Raw genomic sequence first — 19,937 nt, 5'->3', positions numbered from 1 at the left:
TCATGACTCTGTCACTTTCATCCTGCATTGAGCTATTTCAAAAATCCAAATTCCCTCAAAAAGACATGACAGGGAAATTTATTTATCTCCATAAATAGAAAGGCTTTGTTCAAAGATACGATATAACTTTATTACTGGAAGACATGGAAGACAAATATAGACTATTTCCACATTTGATTTGTGGTCCAGTTATGTTACTTCACTTCAAGTAAAACTTCCGTTTGACAGTTTGCAATCTCTTCTTACAGAGACTGATGAACTGAATGTGCTCCCCCTCTCATCAGCAGAGAGAAATGTCATCCAGTCAGCTGGGCCGGATTTAGAAAACGAGAGAAACAAAAAAGAACTTGAGACAAAGAGCTCGGAGTCAGACTAAGGTACTACACAAAGTGAAGACCTTTCAGTAGGGGGCAACCTGCTCATCTAAACAGCTGCCTGTATCAATTCTCTGTATCACAGCCACAGGGGATGCAATGTTTGCTTCAGTGCACCTACATAGTGTCTGAACAGCATAGCACGGGCTGACAGTGTGTGAGGATTTTTTTGTACCCTGAGGGTGAACATACCTGTGCTTTGCTGGTTTTGCCAGTTTTGCCGCAAGCCATGCTGCTATTCTGGCAGGATTTTAAATGACGGCAATATGTTGAGCGGATCATATGCTTTTGATTGCACAGCAGCCTCCATATGAATTTAATTCTCAGATAATCCTATCCATTTGACCCTGCTGACCTCTTACTCCTGGCATGAGTACAGGGAATGTGGTTAACGTCACAATATGCTGGTCCCTCACACTCAATCTCGGCTTCAACAGGCCCAGAAGGACCATGAGCGCATTTGCAGCTGCAACTTCAGGTTGAGATATGGTGACGTCAGCATGGTGAGTCACCGGAAATATTCAATACATCTGGTCCCTTAGACAGCATCACAGCTCCTGTGGCTCAGCTGTTTATCATGCACACGGGTCTGGTTCCCGTTCTACTCTGCTCGCTGCTTCACTTCTCTAACACCTCCCTCCCTTTCCTCTTCCTCTCGAGTTCGTCTGGCTCAGCATGACATCATCAACAGAAAGAAATGAAGAGGGTGAAGGAGAGCAAGTCAGAGAGGGAGGAAGAAAATAAAATGCAAACCAGACAGAGGGGGGGTTTTGGTGAATACAGTGACATGCTCTGTTAGAGTCATTTAGGCCTCTCAGCGACCATCCTCCATAGAGAGGCCAACATCCCTCCTGCTCTCCCCTGATGCCTGCGTGCTGTTGTCCACAGTTATGAGGTGGTGATGTCATTGGTTGTAATGTCTCTCTCTCTGAATCTGACTAGTCATAGACCAAGCAATAGACTGAAAGAAACCTCAGTCAATTTTTTTCCCTTTTTCCCTTTTCAGCTGCCCAGGCCACAACACCTCTTTGTACTGGAGTACTTCCTAAACACTGTGTGGTCAAACACCCCTGCAAAATATTTTCATGCACAAGTTTAATGTTTCTTTAAAGCCAAAATCTGGATTTTTACTGCTTTAAAATTGCATTGTAAAGAGTCGGATTGGAAATGAATACCACAATTTACCCAGTCTGGACCCAATAATTCACGACATGTTTTCCTTTTTGATTCCCAGTGGCCCCCTTATTGCTTCACAAAAGATTATCTTATCTTTCCAAATCAACATATTTTTTCACAAAACGTCTTGTTCGTCCTAAGACTTTTTTTTCTGAAGTATTTTATGACTTCTGTTCACACGTACAGCCCCTCTAGAAATATTTAGGAAAAAATCCCAAATAGTTCAGTGCAGGTCTGAAAGCAGCTTATGTTACAATATAACCTCACAGTCACTTGAGTACAATTAGAGTGTACATTTTGGCTCATGTTTGTTCCCTTTCTAAATTGGTACGGGTAGCAAAAAAAGGATTAAATTGAATGCTTCTTATGATGCTGTGAAGGACATACGAAAAAGCTAAATGAGGATATCGCTTAAGATTGATTGTTAAGAATAAATAGTGAAGGATTTAGCTTATAAACATAAGCATCTAAATTGGAGGCATCTAGATTGCTAAAACACTTTGAGATGCTCAGAAAGGCCTTGGGGACATTTAAAACAAACACTCCAGTCTGAACTGCTCCTGAACAAAGCCTGGGAGACGTCTCACACAGGTCTGTTGTGAAGTAGAGTTCCCGGGAGTCTTATAGCTGCTGAACTCACACAGGGTCTAAATTTATGGGTGCTTATGGCAAACACAAACAATCAACTCTATGCTATATGCCTTAAATAGATTTTATTAAGTACATTTCACAGTGCGCTCAGATTTTCTCATTTGTCAGATTAACTATGGACCTGACCTTGTTTCTTAATTGTTATACATGAATTCAAGTCATCCAGGTACATCTAGTTTCCTACCAGGAAATCCGACATGTCCATGGTTTCCCCTACCACAACACACACGCACAAGTACAATTCTTTCAGGTTGTAGACGTTAAAGATCACTACAATTGTTAATTAAAAGACCATCAGGACATGAAGTTAGTGTGAATAACTGGTTCAACTGGTTGCACCGACTTTTGCACGGGTAGTTTTCTTTAAATGATTTGTTTCAGAATGCGCCGAGACAATGAAATAATACACATTAACAACTAAAGCTTTACATTTAGATACAGTATGTACTATTCTTGGAGCCTGACCCAAACTCTTGACAGAAGATAAACAGCAGAATAATTCAGAGGGGAATCCCAGGTTTCCAGTTGCTGGTCGGATCCCGACAACATAACTGAGCACCAGTGACATATGAGCTTGTCCAGATCTAACTGAAGTGCTGTCAGACTGGCAGACTGATCTGGTTCTTGTTCAGTACAGGTGTGATCTATACTGGACAGCTGGTCACACCCCCCACCCCTGCCCTCCCACTCAGAATAGGATGAAGACATGGTACAGGGATACAGGGGAGTCTGTGTTTTAGGTTACAAACACAGCTGTCACCTCCTGTTGAACTCAGTGAAAGTGTGTGCAAGTCCCACGTATATGGGCTTGTAGAGGCAGCTAAAAAACTGCAACAAGGGTCACAAAGGTCACTGGGCCAGCTGTTGAGTGGGGGAAGAAGGCAGAAGGGGGAAATAACTCATCTGACCGAGCAAACTGTACAGCGGTTCAAAGGATGGAAGAATCTCCTCAACAAGATGGGACAAGCCAACAATAGTTGAAATGATGTGCGGAGCCTGGACGGACTAATCCCATTACATTTTGGAATCTGTTCTTTCTCTCTACAAACTACCTGGAAAACTAAAAGGGGTTTTGAGAAATGACCTGTGGGTAAAATCCCTAGAATTGGCTATGGGGTTTACCCTCAGTTTGCCTTTCACACATGCACAACACAGCAGAAGTCGTTTCGCACAGACGCCTTTGCAACAGCATCAAGTCCTCCGCATTTACAGGCAAGAGTTGAGCAAGCCGGGTGCAGCAGGCAGAGACAGGAAGTGTTGTATTTACTCGCAGACACTGGTGTCAGCTCTTATCACCACAAACTTTCTTGACATCTTGGTCGGTACCCTCTACATGTATTACAGCGCCTAAGAAAACCTAATCTCCCTAGTGGAGGTCATATTTGGAATACTACAATAATAACACAATGTATTTTTATACTATTAGCTCAGATCGGATATATAGGATAATGTGTCATATTTATATATTTACTGAATTATGACCCAAGATTGGATTTTCCTAATCATGCTTGATACAAGCTTGGGCCATAATTGGATTAAATGTATGTCACCTCACTTTAAAGCATCAGCTAAAATTGGTGTCACATACTATTTTCTGTACTTTGAAGAGTCAGCTGCATTCATTCTTGGTACAATTGAAAATGACAGAGGCTTCACCCTGCTATGGTATACATTTAAATAGACAGTTCATTGTTTACTAGTGATTCCGTCTGGAATGAGGGCTTATTAGTTCATAAAAGCGACAACATAGTGAGTGAATTACTGTGCAATACACTGTAAAACAAAAACCGCGGAGACACAGAGCCAAGTATCGTTTCTCCACAGGCCAGTCCTGCTGTGGTGCAACAGAGTGGAATGCAAGCTGGAGGCACGCGAGATGAACAGTGAGGAGAAAAATGCAGAGGAAAGAGAGAAAAATTCAACAGGAAATAGTTAAGTGCTTAGTGAATTATTTATTCTCTCGATTGTAGTGGTTGGCTTCCTGTTGGCTCTGCTCAATTTTCAATAGGAATCATCTATATGCCCTCAGTTATCAACAGGCACCACTGTAGGATACAGCAGGCGGTGTGTTGTGTAGCTACAGGCCAAGAATAGGAAGGGCAGGGAGGAAGCCCTGGTGAGGAACGTGTCCACTGGTTAATGGTTGAATGGGGCCTATGGAGGAAAAGGTCCGGTGGAGGGTTTTTACAGTTTTCCAGCTGTTCTTTTGGACTAGGTTATTCAACAATGAGCCACAGGGACACTGGAAGCATCCAGTTCACCTCCTGAGTGAGCAAATGAGATACAGTGGATTCTAAGTGCTCAATCCACTTACAGTCTATTGTATGTCATCTAACAAATGAGTAAATGAGACACTTAGGACGTGTTATCATGTGGACAATTCAATTATAAATGCAAAATGGCACCTCCAAACACTGGTTGTCTTCAGCAACTCACTTCTAAATTACTTCTCAAGTGTTACAATTAAAACACCCGATGAATAATTGTGACATGGCATCTGAGGAATTACATCAGGGATAACAATCAGCTATTACCAATTTCTAATGGAAAGAATGATGAGCTAGTTTAAAGTTACTCCATCCATCTATTATGTACATAATTTATCCTTTAAGGGTTGTACAGGAGGGGCTAGAGACAATCCCAGCTGACATTGGGTAAGAGACGGTGTACATCCTGGATAGGTCACTATCCTTTTGATGGACCAACATACTGAGACCACCAACCAACTTTCAAGTTTAAATAGAAATTAAATTAATAATTCACTTAGGCAAAACATTTTCTTCTGGCTTATTTATAACATGCAATAACTTCAAGGTTCATACATTTTGAAGTATGTTTTGATACATTAGTTACTTCACTAAAATCACATATTTTATCTTGATTTCAATTCTTGTCTGAAAGAAAATAAGTCACTTTTAAGTCACTGACCAGTCAACCAGCCCCACAAACCATGGGTACATGATCAGGGACATATATCAAAGTGGTGAAGAGGGTGCTCTGCATGCTAGGTTGCATGGGAACAGACGGCTTGGTCAACCATGGCTAGCAGAGCGTGGCTACACAACCAGATCTATAACTGCTTAGAGAGATGGTGTTTGATCATCCATGTTGAGCCCTTTGTGTGACATGAAGATGTGAAAGTCAATGTGAGTCAGTGAGATGCCAAAAACCCTTTCCTTGAAAGGTTGCGTGCAGCTGCTCTCACATCTGACCAAAGACGTGACAGAGTAGACGTCTTTTCGGGGAACTCCTGCTGTGTGGAACACACCACACTAACCACTTTAGACGGCTAAGAAAATTCAGAAAATGCAAGAATAACATTTAAAATGCAAATGTGACCTAAAATTAAATACCCTCACTTAACACTGCATGACACATCTAAAGAGGGACTATAGCTCGACTTCATTGGTAATGAAAATATATTACAATAAGCCATAACAAGCAACAAATAGAGGTACTGGGGGGTGGGGGGGAAACTGTATAGTCTCTTGTTTGCAGAAATTGTATACCTGAGTCCGTTTATTTGCAGGTTGTATTCTTATTACACAGGATAAGTCCTACAAGATGACATCACATCCAAATATTTGTTATCACACCCATCATTAATTTACACTAAAACAAAGTTATAAATCATGTAACCATCTATGAAACCAACTACACAGACCTGCATTTCTGCTGTGCACCACTTAACTACAGTGTAGTTGGCAAGTGCCATGAATGTATGCAATGATCTGAAGTCACATGTTTTTTTAGGGCACTTTGGGAAACATGCATCGGCCTGTAACAGTAAGATCTATAATATGCATCTTCTGTCGTTTACTGCAATAAATCAGTAGCCTGAAGCATTGATAGACAACATTACTTTCACACATAAAGTCACAAGGTCATACTGCTGCAGCACCATGACAGTAAATATTGGGTTTGGTACAAAACAGTAAAGAAAAACAAATGGAATGTCTTATAGCTGTAATAAAAGCTTAAACCAACTATGGGCTGGTTTAAGGCTACTGCGGTTAAACCAGATTATTCACAGGTCAATAATTACACAACATGCAGATGAGATGTGGATCATGTGCAAAAAGTGGGGGTAGTTGGTGTGTGTGAAGATCGAATGTACTTGTTGTTGACTCTGAAAGTCACACTGTCATAGCAGTGGTATTGCTAATAGTCTAACTCTTCTAACTGGAGGACTCATTATATCTCATCTATTACGCTATTAAAATTATAATATGAACAGAAGACTGACTGGCACAGACCCAAGGATTTATTCCCTTTTTATTTATGAGACATTACAATATGATAATATTAGTAACATCTGTGAAATATTTAATTCCAAATAACTATTTAAATAATTACTAAACAACTGGTGAGCGGTGTCTATAGTTATTGCTTTTATTACATGCTATTTGGAAAGTAATGGGTGTGTTTCACTGTCAAGTATTAGACTGGGTAACTTCTGATGCATGGGCGACAGAAATAAACAGTAAATCATGGCAGAGACTTTTTTTTTTAATGGCACAGTGGACCTCAGAGGCTGTGGTTAACTTTCAAAGCTCACAAAGAGAAAGTTTGTCGCTCTGGATTGTAGTATATGTTTATTATAAATTGTTGTACTTGATGCGACGTTATGAATCAAAATTGACACTTTTCTAGAATAAAATCTGTATTTATATGCCAATTTCCTCCACAAGCATCAATAAAGTGATATTGTATCTATTATACTTAGTTCACTATTGTATGACTGTCTCAGGACCTTATATTATATTAAATATGGGTGAGCAGCCCATAGAACAGTGTTTTGAAAGAGGGTGGGACCATTATGCCTGTGTATTGTGAGGTGGCATAAACATTTACAAGTCTGTAGCCTCAATGCCTCCTCTGTTTAACTATGAAGCCAACAAAACTCCTTCTTCCAAGGCTCTCTGTGCGCTCAGCGTTGACACCATCTTTTCAACAATCTGAATTTCTCTCTGCCTCTGCACCTCGCCACTACTGCTGTGTCTCAAACTGGTGTGTTGTTCTTATTTGTAACATTGTTGGTAATTAGCCCACACATTTCCTCTTTTCTAGTTATTGTGTGATGATGGTGAACACCACATTGTTTGCATTTCAGGGAAAAAACTGTTGGGACTCCTGGTAGTTCTGCTGCCATATTATTAGCCCCCACACCTAAGTTATTTTTATTTTTTATTTATTTCTACCCATTTAATCCTCCCTTTTCTGTAAGTGCAACTAAATCCTCAGCAATTTAATAGTTCTCCTGAGTGTGGATGCTTTAGCTTTGCAAAAACCACAGACAGTGATGATTTATACCGCTCTGCATTGGCTCTGGGCTTTGACTGACCTTTAAGTTATTATGAATATTCAAATAATCCCCCTTTGCTTGCCAGTAGTTGTAATTCTGGTTGGATGGATTCAATATGGGTCGAGGTCTCGTGGTGGGCACAGGAAGAGCTAATGGAAGTAGTTCATGGGAGCACTTGGCACGGCGGATCAGTGAGGTTGTATTGAAAGCTACAGAGGGAGCCCTGAGGTCTAGGTCACTCAATTGTCCTACGCATAACAGACACGCACACACGCACACACAAAACACACAATGCACAAGCGTCCACATCCCCAGACAGAAACAAATGAGTACACAAAAAAACTATTCAACCACGAGCAAAATCCAGAGGGGATGCCCCATTCTCAACAGCATCGACAACACACGGGCGGGAAGGTTTTGATGCCCCACTTTTGAAATAATAAACACAGTGACAAAATGGTTGAGTACACAATGGTATGTAGGAAGAGTTCAGAGGTGACTTGTATCACAATAGTTAAAAGCTATAAAATCTCATAGCCTTCGGAAAAATTAAAAGACCATGAACTTGAAAGCCTGTGTTTCGCTGGAGGAAAATAAGAAACACTTTCACTTGATATAATCAAATAATAAACACAGCTTCTACATGCTCAAATGGGCAAATCTACTATATTTCTGCTTTTAAATCAAGAAGAAATTATATTTGTGTCTAGGAGTGACAATAAAATGCAGACTTTTTTAAAGCAAGAGCAGATCAGTACTTCATTAACTCCAGTGTGTGTTTCTCTATGATACATTTTTATATTGACTTACTATGAGATTCCTCATAACTCAATTACCTTATAATAAAATGCATTTTCTTAGGTTTTGGATTAAATTTAAACAAAACTAATTGTATATTTGATAATATGACCTTCACATATTTGACATATTCTTCCAAGTTTTGAAGATCAGACACTTAATTTATTGAGAAAATATTCATCACATTAATCAATAATGAAAATATTCCTTGGTTGTAGCAGTGATATTGACTTTTGGTGAAATTAGGAACCCAAAGCACTGATAGCTCATGATTCCACTAATGTGACATGAAGACTGAATGAGGTCACTGACAGTGTATTTACAGCGTTTTACTGGAGGGCAGTGCAAGCACATGTAGTGCTGAAAGTGGGAAATCACACAACACACACGGACACACCATCCTGGGTACCCCTCCTGTTCCTTCCCCCCTGACGCCAAAGCCACTGGCACGATTTCCTGCCCCTCGTCTCCGTCATTGAGAGCCGCTCCCTCTTTACTGAACAAACTTCACAGTCCACAACAGCCTGAACTCGGCACATGTGCTTCCACAGCTCCCCTGTTTAACAGCTTTTCTTACCTAAACAAGACAAGCCTTATGTTTTTTAGACACACAAACATGCATGCACAAACACACACACACAGATGAGAGACTCACAAGACAGATGCTCACTGTGCTACACAACCACCCAATACAAACACGCTCAAAGCTGTCTGATCCTTCAAGTGACCTTCTGGCTACAGTGGTTTACTGCATTTTTTAGCATTCCATTTAAAGCTCGCTTTCTACACCGAATGTATCAGCAGAGAGGGAGAAGGCCGACAGGCACGGTACAGGTTCACCTTGGGTGAAGCCAATAGACTAAAGCACCACAAAGTGCTATAAATACCCAGCATGTCAGTATCTCGAGCATCAAGCAGTAACAGAACAGAGACAATGCGACAGCTAAGAACCCTGTGATCTACTAAGATGAATTCAGAGAAGAGTGCTGCAGGAATGAGACTTAAAACTGGAAATCAGATCACATTTTTCCAGTTCACTCATCCAGTCGATGGATTTTTTTTAATCTATCTAGGTTATGGAATAAGAGATTCTTAGGTAATAGGTAATCCTTTTTTTTTTTAAAGCTTGTGAATTAAAAAGGCAGTTAAATGAGACAAAAAAAGTTGTTGAGGACAAAATCAGATTACACTATTGCTTTGCAAGAAAAAGCACTTTTGCAGAAGAGGTAATGTTGCACTCACAAATGTGTTGCATAAAAGCTTGACGGTGGCTGTGCCCGATGCTCGGTGCTGGTTCAAGATTCTTTACTGTCATAGGCACAGTCAAAACAGGCCTCACACCGTATAATGAAATTCTTACTTTGCTTCTCCTCCAATGGCACAGAAATGAATATAAAACAGAAAAATAGAGATTGAACACAAGATGTAAATAGTAAATGGTGTGTATTTATATAGCGCTACTTCCTGATCCACAGCCATGGACAACAATTACGGTTTCAATCTTTATACACACAACACAGCCTGCTTTCATGATAACATGCCATGCTTGCTAACAATGACGTGCCATGGACAAGTACTCTGGAAATAAAATCTACGACTAGATGAGGACGCAACAGGTTAGCTAGTTGCTAGCACCTGCACGCAAGTGTTTATTTAAACGTGATTTGATTGAATGATGCCTCTGTCCCAGCGTAAAAATAGGGCTCTGTTCAACTTATGGCTCTTCGTCGAGGGAAACGGGGTGCTGCTAACTTCTGGGTTGGCCTCCAATAAGACGTCAACCCCACAGCACTTGGCTCTCATTGAAGAGCAGCTGTTTGGCATGAGAGCACGAGGCAAAAAAGGCACTATAAAGCACTTGAGATAGGAGACTGATCCCTCACACAAACAGCCACAAGAGAACCAATCATTTCATTGCCTGAGAATAAGACAGAGCGCGATACAGAGAGAAGAAGAAGCATAAGCAGCAGCGCTCTTGTTGTGAGTAAATGGCCTCAAGCAGTGGGGAGTGGTACCACTCTCCCTGTGTTAGAGTGCTGTACAAAGCTGATCTTGTCTGTCCATCTGGCTACTTGTCAACCTCTTGACACTTTGTACAAACACACAGCATTGGACAGGCCTGACGGACACATGCACCATAAAACATCCCATTTTGCGGTTCAGACTGATTTTGGCAAAACAAACTCTTTGCATTAAGTTTGTTCCACAGTTCTTAATAAATAGGCTTGGATGCGTCCCTCGCAAAAAACAAAACTCGCCCCCGCACAGTCACTTGTTATAAGTTAGAGGTTGTTGAAAATCTGTCAGTGATGAATAATCTGTCACACAATAAAATAACTTTTCCTTTCTTTTTTGTTATTCTAATTTTAATGCACAAAAGTAAAGAATGTTTCAATCACCAGTCTTTATGTGAAAGAAATTAATGAAAAATGTCAACATTGGTGCAGATAATATTTTAGCAACTTATTGATCGACTGATGTTTAATCCTTTTGCTTTTCTCTGCATGGGAACACACTGCAGCACACTAACTAAACAAAACCAAGCATATGTGTCACAGCTGCACAAAGGCTATCATAAAGAACTCCAAAATCTGTGTACATGTACACTCAAAATGATTTACGAAGTCATTTTGGTGCTCTTTCATAAACATCTGGTACTATAAAAAAAAAAGGTCCGGTCAATGTATTCAGATTCATTTATGAAATGACTGTAAGGGGGGGGGTAACATCCTCCACTACTGCAGTTCTCAGTATATAAATTTTAATTTCCTTTTGCTCCAGCTGCAGCAGTGAGTGGAGAACAAAAGATGCTGCTAGAGAACCTTTGGGTTTGTGGTATTGCTCAAAATGTGCATTTCAATCTTCGATGTAAACAGTCTGAGCATGTACTTGCTCAGGTCTCATTAAAGTTCAACATGAATAAGAGATATATGAAGAACAAAGAGTCAGTATGTGCGTTGAATTAAGGATGTTTTCTGGTCAACCTCTTCAAACCAAAGATAGCTGTTGGCAGGAGCCAACTTGATCTATGGTGAACCATTTCACAGTTGTAGTGTTCCAGTGTAACATTTTATCATTCAGGTTGTGAGGGGAGGAACATCCAAGAATAAGTGGGTCAGTGAAGGCTGACGCACTCAAACAGAAAGTCCACACTCTGCCTACAGGGCCATGGGCTTAGCCACAGTCACAGTGACAGGACAAACGTTGTCTACATGAAAGTATGTCAAATACTGGTTGGTAGGATAACGCAATACAAAACGAAAAGATTTAGAATCAAGCATCCACCCAAACAGGAACCCACACATGCAGTCACACCCGCCCACGTCTGCCTTCACAACAACCATGACTTGTTTGCAAGCAATGTCAACTTCTCTTTTCATTCCTGATTTAGACTGGAATCGGAAACTGGCAGCGACTGTGGGACATCCCCTTCATTGTCGGCCAGCTCCCTGACCCAGCCATGCCACCCACAGTTTTTAATGATTGGACACACTCAATACAAGAGCACACACACAGACATGTGACATAAAAAAAGCTTCTCAGTTGCTGAGGCCACTCACAGTTTTTGACTGTCACCCTGCTCCTCACTGTACTTTGGTTGCTTAGAAAGTCCTGTATAGGTCATGTAGGCACTCAGGTCAGCAAGTACATAAAAATAACCAATAACTGACTATACTGCATTTTTTTCAAATAAACTGCCAAACACTGTCTCTGATTTCAAACTGACAGGAAAACACAAACCGGAGGTGAAATATGACTGCATTAAAAAGCACACTACTAAAGAGGAAGTGAAAGAAAACTTTATGGGATACATATAGAGTTTTCAATAGGGGTTCTCCGTGCTGCTATTGTCATCTCTATAACAACTTATCAAATACTGATTGAGTCTGGTATGATATCTGCCATTCAATGAATTCAATTAATTTGCAGCATAAAAAGAAAAAAAACTCTGGACTTAGAACCACTAATACTTCCAGAATAGGCTATACGCAGGTTATTTAAACGTGACTAAACCAACTTAAAAAGGGCGATTGACTAATTTCCTACTCCTTTCCGATTGCCCTAGTGGCAAAGAGTTTGCCTTTCTGTTTTTTCCTCCAGTTCATCATGATCGACGTCACAAAAGCACCAAAAACTGCTTTCGCATCTCGCTGTCTTGCCAAATTCACACGTTCGCCCGGATGTCTCGTTTCCAGAGCTGCAAATCCGAGCCGGAGCTCTTTAATCCTTGTCTACTGCCGAGTAATTTGACACGGGAGTGAATGCTGTTTGATTCATTCCCATTGCAGACAAAAGCCTGATCTTAGAGGGTGTTAAGAGTTAAAGGGGCTTAAGTTACAGTAATCATCAACTTAGACTTCAGATTTTAAGTATGTACTGTATCACAATGGATGAAGACTTTGGGTTTGGTAATGTGATGCTTCAACCTTGACATCTAAGGACTAAATATTAAGATTAGACGACACTGTGAATCTGCATTGAGACTGATGTTCGCTGATTCCACTTATAGGAATGTGGAACTGGAATCATGCCGTTTGTGATACCAAGAGTGGAGCATCACTGCAGTCAAGCCTAATGTGCTGCACGACTTTTTACAGTGGTACAACACATGGGTGGATCACTGCAGTGCAGCATGGCCAACGCATTTGAAGCTGAGCGAAGGCCTCCTACCCACCTGTCTGCCTGTTGGAAACACATAAGTCACTCTACTGGTATCTAATGAGGACCATCACAGCTACTGACACTGGGTGTACTTGGGCTGAAATGCACAGATTTATCGGAAGGAGCCCACCGCAGAGTGTGTGTTTTCAAAACAAAGTATTATGGCACTTGGCTGTGTGTAATTACACAATGATGGACTCACTACCTTAATTATGGAGCCTATATGTGCTACTGGCTCATCAGGGTGGATGTGAACACAGCTTAACAGGCGAAGCACAAGCTCAAACAACAAACATTAATAAATCAAATATTATTAACCTCAAAACTGTGGGACAACAAACAGGCTCAGCTACCATTGTGAAGCAAGGCAGGACGCCTGGATTTAAAATGCCAAGATGCACTGGGTAACCAAAACCATTTTTGGGTTGTGTAACTGGATTAAGACAGCAGCATATAGGCACACTAGCAGGTAAGATTAGAGGAGCTTTGGCTTCTGTCTACAAACTTTGGAGGTGAAGAGGCAGACAGGCAGCCTGTGATGGAAGGCTGTGGCCCTGCAGGGCAGCCTGAGCCATGCTGGGTCCGCCCAAGACTTCAGCAGAGCAAATGAGCACCTTCCGTAAAGCCACACGACACAAAAAGCACAGCGAGGAATGTCCCCTGCATTTCATTCTGCCAGTGAGTCTATTTTTCATTAAAGCTCCCAAAGTGGAAAGAGCAGCATTAAAACAAAGAAGTACAAATCCCCCCAAAAACAATGCATCTATTTAACAAAAAAAGATTGAATTAATGCAGTGTGCGCACGGTAAAATGCTGTTTGAATTGTGGAGGATATATAGAATATCCAACCACTATATCCACTGTTATTATTATCATTTAAATACAAAAATAAAACACAGAAGATTTGACTGTTTGGCTGAAAATTTGCCATTTCAAAAAATCGTTTTCTTAAGTGCCCAGACTCTGTTTATTCAATAGCAATGGACTGATGTCGGCCTAAATAAAAGGCATCAAAGATTTGCAACAACCGCTAACATTGATATCATTGACAGCATGCATTCAATATGAGATGTACTGTAGTATGTATGTGTGTGTTTACCTGTGTCCTCATCTAGATCCCCCTGTAGAGAGGAGTCAGTGTCCTCAGAGGAGGCCTGGCTCCTCCAGCTTATATTGCCCATCCAAGAGGCCTAAATCCACACAGCTTCTAGTCCGGGTTGATACTGATATTTAGACCTTTTCTGTAATGAATCGTGTTGGTCAGGCGGGCATTTTCACAGCTATCACTGGATAACACTGCTGAGAGTTAGTCACAAAAACTAACCGCTCCTCATGATCATCCTCACTTGACTCAGCCACGTTACGCTGCACTTCAGAGGAAAGATCCACAAATAGCAGCAAGAGCCGGAAAGAGATACTAAAATTTTAAAAAGTAACAAAAGAGAAAACCCACTTCTCTTGCGAATGTTTAAATACAGCTAGAATCACGTAATTGTGGAAAGAATGGTGAAGCCGTCAAAGCTGTCATCAGTGGTCCTGGAGAGGGTTCAACCCACTTCTATCTGGAGTGGTGATGCATTGGAGAGACACAAGGAGCAGAGCGGGCCACCTGCAGGAGTAAATGACCTGCTCTCTGGCATGTAGGCCAACACACAGCAGTGAAGCCAAGTGAAGCATCATCTTTTAAGACGATCCCCTCCGAGGAAACAGTCTCAAGAGCACAGATGGAAGAAGAGAGATGAATATGGCCTGCGAACTGAAGTCAGATTGAATTACATATGAGATCTTAGAAAACAATCCCTGTTGAAGATGTTAAAAGCGGCACGGCCTTGAAAATATTCATGTTGTTGATGCCACAGACAGCTTTCCAGTCCTCATCAATAGCCTTACTCCAACGATTAACCGACGTGTAATCCATCCATCTCTCTCCCCAATACTGGCCCTGCGCAGAGACTTGATTCCCATCACTGTGCTACCTTTCTCCACCCTCTTTCTTTTCACTCCCTAAGCTCTATTCCCAGCCTCTTTTTTTGCTTTCCCATACAGAGCACACACAAAAAACTAATTACAACACAGCTAGACCGATATGGGAACAGCAAGCCTCTCATTCTGTGGGAGAGGGAGGGTGAAATACTTGCTGCCACCAAACCTCAAAATTGCAGCACGTCAAACCAAGACCCTGTGGCAGTGGGATCCCTCATCAGCAATGTGCACAGGCCTAATCGTCCGGGGAACCCTTTTGTAATCTGACTTCTTCAGCTCTTGCTCAGTGTTTTGGTGACTAAGGCATGTGGGGCTTGCTATTTCTGTACATCATACAAGGGGATATTTCAGGCTGAAACGATGCAGCAGCCACATAGCAAACACAAAGCTGTGAACTTGACTTACACTTCAGTGTTAACTCAGGTGATTCTTCGTACACAGATTGTCGCTCGGTTTGGAAGTTAAATAAAGATGTGAATCCCAGGGACTGTCCATTAAGAGACACGTTGACCACGTTTACTGGCATATTATAAAACATTGTGCTACTCCCACCCCTTTAGGTTACATACAATGACGTGCCAAACGTTGTGTGACACAACCCGCTACCCTGTGGGAACAATTATAATTGTATTACTGTGATAATACAGATATAAAGCCTCAGTTAAGACTCTTTTATTATGGTCAGGGAGTTGTGTGTTTATACGTGTCTCAGACAGTTACATTTATCAGACAGAGATAATAAAAAACAGCACTTTAACGATATTTTCTTTTACTTATTTCCTTCTTCTCAGTGGCAAATGAGTGTGCAACATCCTTGGATATAACACATAGTTTCATAAATATTCCAACGTAGAACTTTTTTTAACATAGTGTGGAAAAAGGGCATCTGATAGTTAGGATTTAATGCTTCTACTTATGCTCAGAATAAAACAGACATCAGTTTGCAAGGTGAACACAGTCCATATATTCTGGTAATAAGGAACAGTTATTTTGGCCATTGCTATTATAAAAGCCATTCACTTTAGCAATGATTTGTGTAAATGAATCTCAGCAAAACTCTGGTGCATCTGTAGTGCATCTTTCTTCAGGAATGTCCTCCTGACAAGTTGATGCAGGGTGTATTCTGCAAAGTGATACTGAGGGCGTTTGCTTTACTCAAAGTCTGTGTCCCTTTTCTCAAAAATCTGACCATGTCACAAATTAGGAAAGCCTGTTTAAAAGGGGGTTGCCTTCAAACGTGTCACTGCTAATAAGGTCACTTCTGTTTCACATACAAAACAAGCACAGCCAAACTCTCCTGTTTATCACTCACTATCCGCTGGTTTTGCACGAATACAAATGGTACGATACGAGTTTGACCCACAAAGAAAGAGACCTCCAATCATAGTAGCTATCCATATGAGCCATATTATTAACAAATATTAAAGTGCAAATAAAGACAGAACAAGTTAAAAGCTCTTCAAATTCCTACTTTTTCAAGTTCCTACTGTACCCTTATTTCATAGTATAAATAACATGACAGCCACCTTATCTAAATCCATTCTAACATGTCAAACACCATACAAAAGCGTGCAGATAAGCGTGCACAAATAAAAACACACTAATTTCAGTCCTCTCCATCCTGTTCTGTTCTCTAGGGAGAGCACTGAGATGCAATTTTGGCTGCTGCCGTTCGCTTTTGGGCAACATCAGCACAGACATTGAATCATTTAACGCATTACAGTTTTAGCTGCTTGAGTGATGAAGTCATGCGGATGGCGTACACACAGACCGATTGGGGTTCAGTGCTGCAACAGACACAAGAACCCACCCACTCGATTCCCCCTGTGAGGTGACATCCTACCTAAACTCCACACGCAGGGGTGCAACGTCAACTCTAGGCAGGTAATGCTGCGTCAGTGTTCACCCCCTAAGAGAGGACAGGTCAGAGACAGCAGGACACTGTATCCATAGCAATTAGGCAGACTGTTGATGTAGCTTGGAGATCAACAGTTCAACAGGAATTCTCCTACTGGAGCTTGGTGTCTATTGCTGTTTTCAGACATGAACTCCAGAAAATGTGCCGACGATTGGTTCAAAACTTTCTCCAGACTTTGCCTTTCCCATATGAACAATGCAGCAAGAGATTCTCCATATGAGATGCACTCATAACAACAGAAAAACCAACATATTAGTTACATGAGTGTAGTCTGGGTAGAGTATGTAGGAGGCAGGACATTATGTATGAGTTCTGCTGGAGACACCACACATTTTTGTTTACAGCACAAGCATCTGCCCTTATCACCAAAAGCTCTCGAATTGCATTGACTTTACAATTCTTCTTGTGCGGCTTCTTAATGTGTGGCACCTCTTTTTCCTTGCGTCCAGCGCATGTTAGAAACGTCATTAACATGCCCACTTGCTCAGGGCGAATCCTCCGGACAATATACTGCTGTATTGTCACTCTGACATTATCTGCCATTTTAACTAGGGAGCTAGCAGGAGAAACTCCAGAGAATGTCCGCAGCAATTGATTCAGACATTTGCCCTCTAACATTCAGACCCTCTGGATAATTTCAAGAGAATATCTGGATTCCAGTCTGACCGCAGCTTCTGACTGCACTAGGAACATTGTAGCATTTGGAATGTATTACTTGACACTAAACCCACGACTACATGTGTGCTCAGGAATCAACACTTTACTTTTGTTTCCCTTTTTCCAACTCCTTTCCCTTTATACTTGCTCCTCATGGCACCAGTGAATGAATCTCTCCCTGTCAAGATCTTAAACTGGTCCCTTTTCGGACTCCTTTTAACACCGTACATGTCGACCAATCCTTACCCTCACTCTCCCTCCCTCTGAGTAAAATTTTGAACAAGGCAACACTGAAGCTATGCCTGCAGTTTTTCAGCATTACCATGACCCCCCTGGCCTTGTACCTGTCCTCTGTGCCAGTGGCAGCCCGCATGGTGTGTCCTACAGGGACACAGTGTTTGGGATCGATGGGTTCATTTGAACGAAAGAGAGACACAACAGGGCCAACCAGTGAAACAGTAAACAGAGAGGGAGCAGGTCCACACGAGAGGATGTCGGAGGAGATCTAATGGATTTGGTTTATAAATAGTGACTCTTATTCAAATACACTGTAATCAACTTAGCAGTGAGGGAGAATCCACAAGACTGGCTCGGAGTTTTCATTTAGCTGTGACCATATGTAGTCATCTGTCTGCGAGACACGATCGGAATCGGAAACTTTTACGCCGGTGAAGAATGACTGAGGTAGTGGCGGATGACCCCCCCCCCCGGTACTGAGTGTGTGTGTGTGTGTGTGTCCACTAACTGCAGGCATCACTGGACAGGAGTGTATATGTGGGAGACAGCTGGTGGGATGCGATGCGAGATTGTAGCTGGCGGGTATAAAGTTACCTTTTCCACCGGGGGGCACCACCCAGTTGCCCCCTCCTCACACCCAGCGAGCTCTGCGCTGCTTTATTCTGCCTGTGAAGCTGCATGCATAACAATGAACGGCGCCGGTAGACATAACGGGAGAGGGGGGTGCCACGTGCACCACCGTGGAAATCAACACAACACAAATACACACACCACAGTCATGGGCGTGAACACAATGCAACTCCAGTGCACTGCGAGGTAACTCGTCAGCTAGTGCTAGCTGCTGAGAAGCTAACCCTTAGCCGCTGCTAGCTTCCGTTACAAACCCATCTTCTAACGGGCACCTACACAACAGGGAAACAACCCCGCACACCTTATTTACATTTGATTTAAACGTCTTGAAGAGGTGGTTTCAGAGTGAACCTTTAACATGTCCCCTTTGAACGTTAGTGTTGCTTCAGAACGACCAACCCGAGGTGTATTTACGCTGAAAAGCCGGTGCTTTGTAAGCTATGGACTGATAGCACACATTAACGGTATTTCCAGGGCTAGCGTAGCCACACGACATCTGTCTCTGCTGGAGTTCGAACAACATTAACCGTTTCCCGGTCAGTGTAGCAGCCACCAGCGGGTTAGCGTGAGGCTGGGACGGCACAGAAAAGCCATTTGCCTCAGCTAGTAGCAGCTAGCCGAGACGGTTATTACAACTGGACAGCCGAGAAAAGAACAAGCACTATAAAAGGCCCTATTGAACCTCCATCCCCACCGGACGCGTCCCTTACGTGGAGCCACGTTCAAGTGTGGCACGGACACATTTGAACCGTCCGTGCCCCGTCTGGGGAGAACCGTTATCCGCTGAAGTGTGGTCGGGCAGGGGCTTACCTTGCTTGCTCTCTATTTTCCCCGACATTTTCGTAGCCAGCAGCTGTGCTCCCACTCGCAGTTTGAACCAAACGTTAGCTGCAGACGAGCCTCGCCGTGTGCCTCCCTCCCGACTATTCCCTCATTTTCGACTCGCTGTTGTGTCCGTGAGATGATTCCGCCGGCGTTGGTGCGATGTATTCACAGGACACACACATTGACACGGTCAACACAAAACTGTCCGAGCCCGTCTCCGGGTGATTTTCACTGGGTACTCTCTCTCTCTCGCTCTCCCTCTCTCTCTCTCACACACACACATACACACCAAACACACTCTCATGTCTTGAACCCAGACTCGGGCAGGAAGCCTTCACGGTCAGTGTAACAGCGCCCCCTCTTGCCAGGAATTAGTCACATCCATCTGTCAACAAGGGGATGGGCGTGTTTCAAAGAGTCGTAACAAACCCCAGTGTTTGTTTGCACAGTGTTTAATGGAGGCGATTGATTCACAGAGAGCCTGCAAGCGTTACACTTGATCCACACGCTGTTTTATTCTAGTAGTCTACTTAGTTTATTGTGTATAATTTATCATTTGATAGACTTTTCTTTTTATCTATCTATCTATCTATCTATCTATCTATCTATCTATCTATCTATCTATCTATCCAATTAACCATTTAGCTACCAACCAACCAACCGTCCAACCTACCTACCTGTCTAACTAACAACCAACTAATCTGTTTACCTCCCTACCTCC

At 42.2% G+C, this 19,937-nt stretch overlaps 1 protein-coding gene across 5 annotated transcripts in view; it reads right to left on the bottom strand.

Annotated features, from left to right (window-relative positions):
- rapgef1b (Rap guanine nucleotide exchange factor (GEF) 1b) overlaps positions 1-19,538 on the bottom strand; it is a 41,600-nt gene extending 22,062 nt beyond the window's left edge. For 3 of the 5 annotated variants that reach the window (XM_053447610.1, XM_053447606.1, XM_053447608.1), the window contains exon 1: positions 19,202-19,538. In XM_053447610.1, the coding sequence (XP_053303585.1) occupies positions 19,202-19,229 (28 nt within the window). In that variant the 5' untranslated portion in view covers positions 19,230-19,538. The remainder of the gene's footprint in view (positions 1-19,201) is intronic. The other 2 variants (XM_053447609.1, XM_053447607.1) reach the window with 1 other exon arrangement.
- Between the last annotated feature and the right edge of the window lie 399 nt (positions 19,539-19,937).

Source organism: Pleuronectes platessa, chromosome 19 (genome assembly GCF_947347685.1).
Source record: "Pleuronectes platessa chromosome 19, fPlePla1.1, whole genome shotgun sequence".
Lineage (NCBI taxonomy): Eukaryota > Metazoa > Chordata > Actinopteri > Pleuronectiformes > Pleuronectidae > Pleuronectes > Pleuronectes platessa.
Note: the sequence above shows the minus strand (reverse complement) of the source record. Positions and strands in the feature narration are given on the sequence as shown.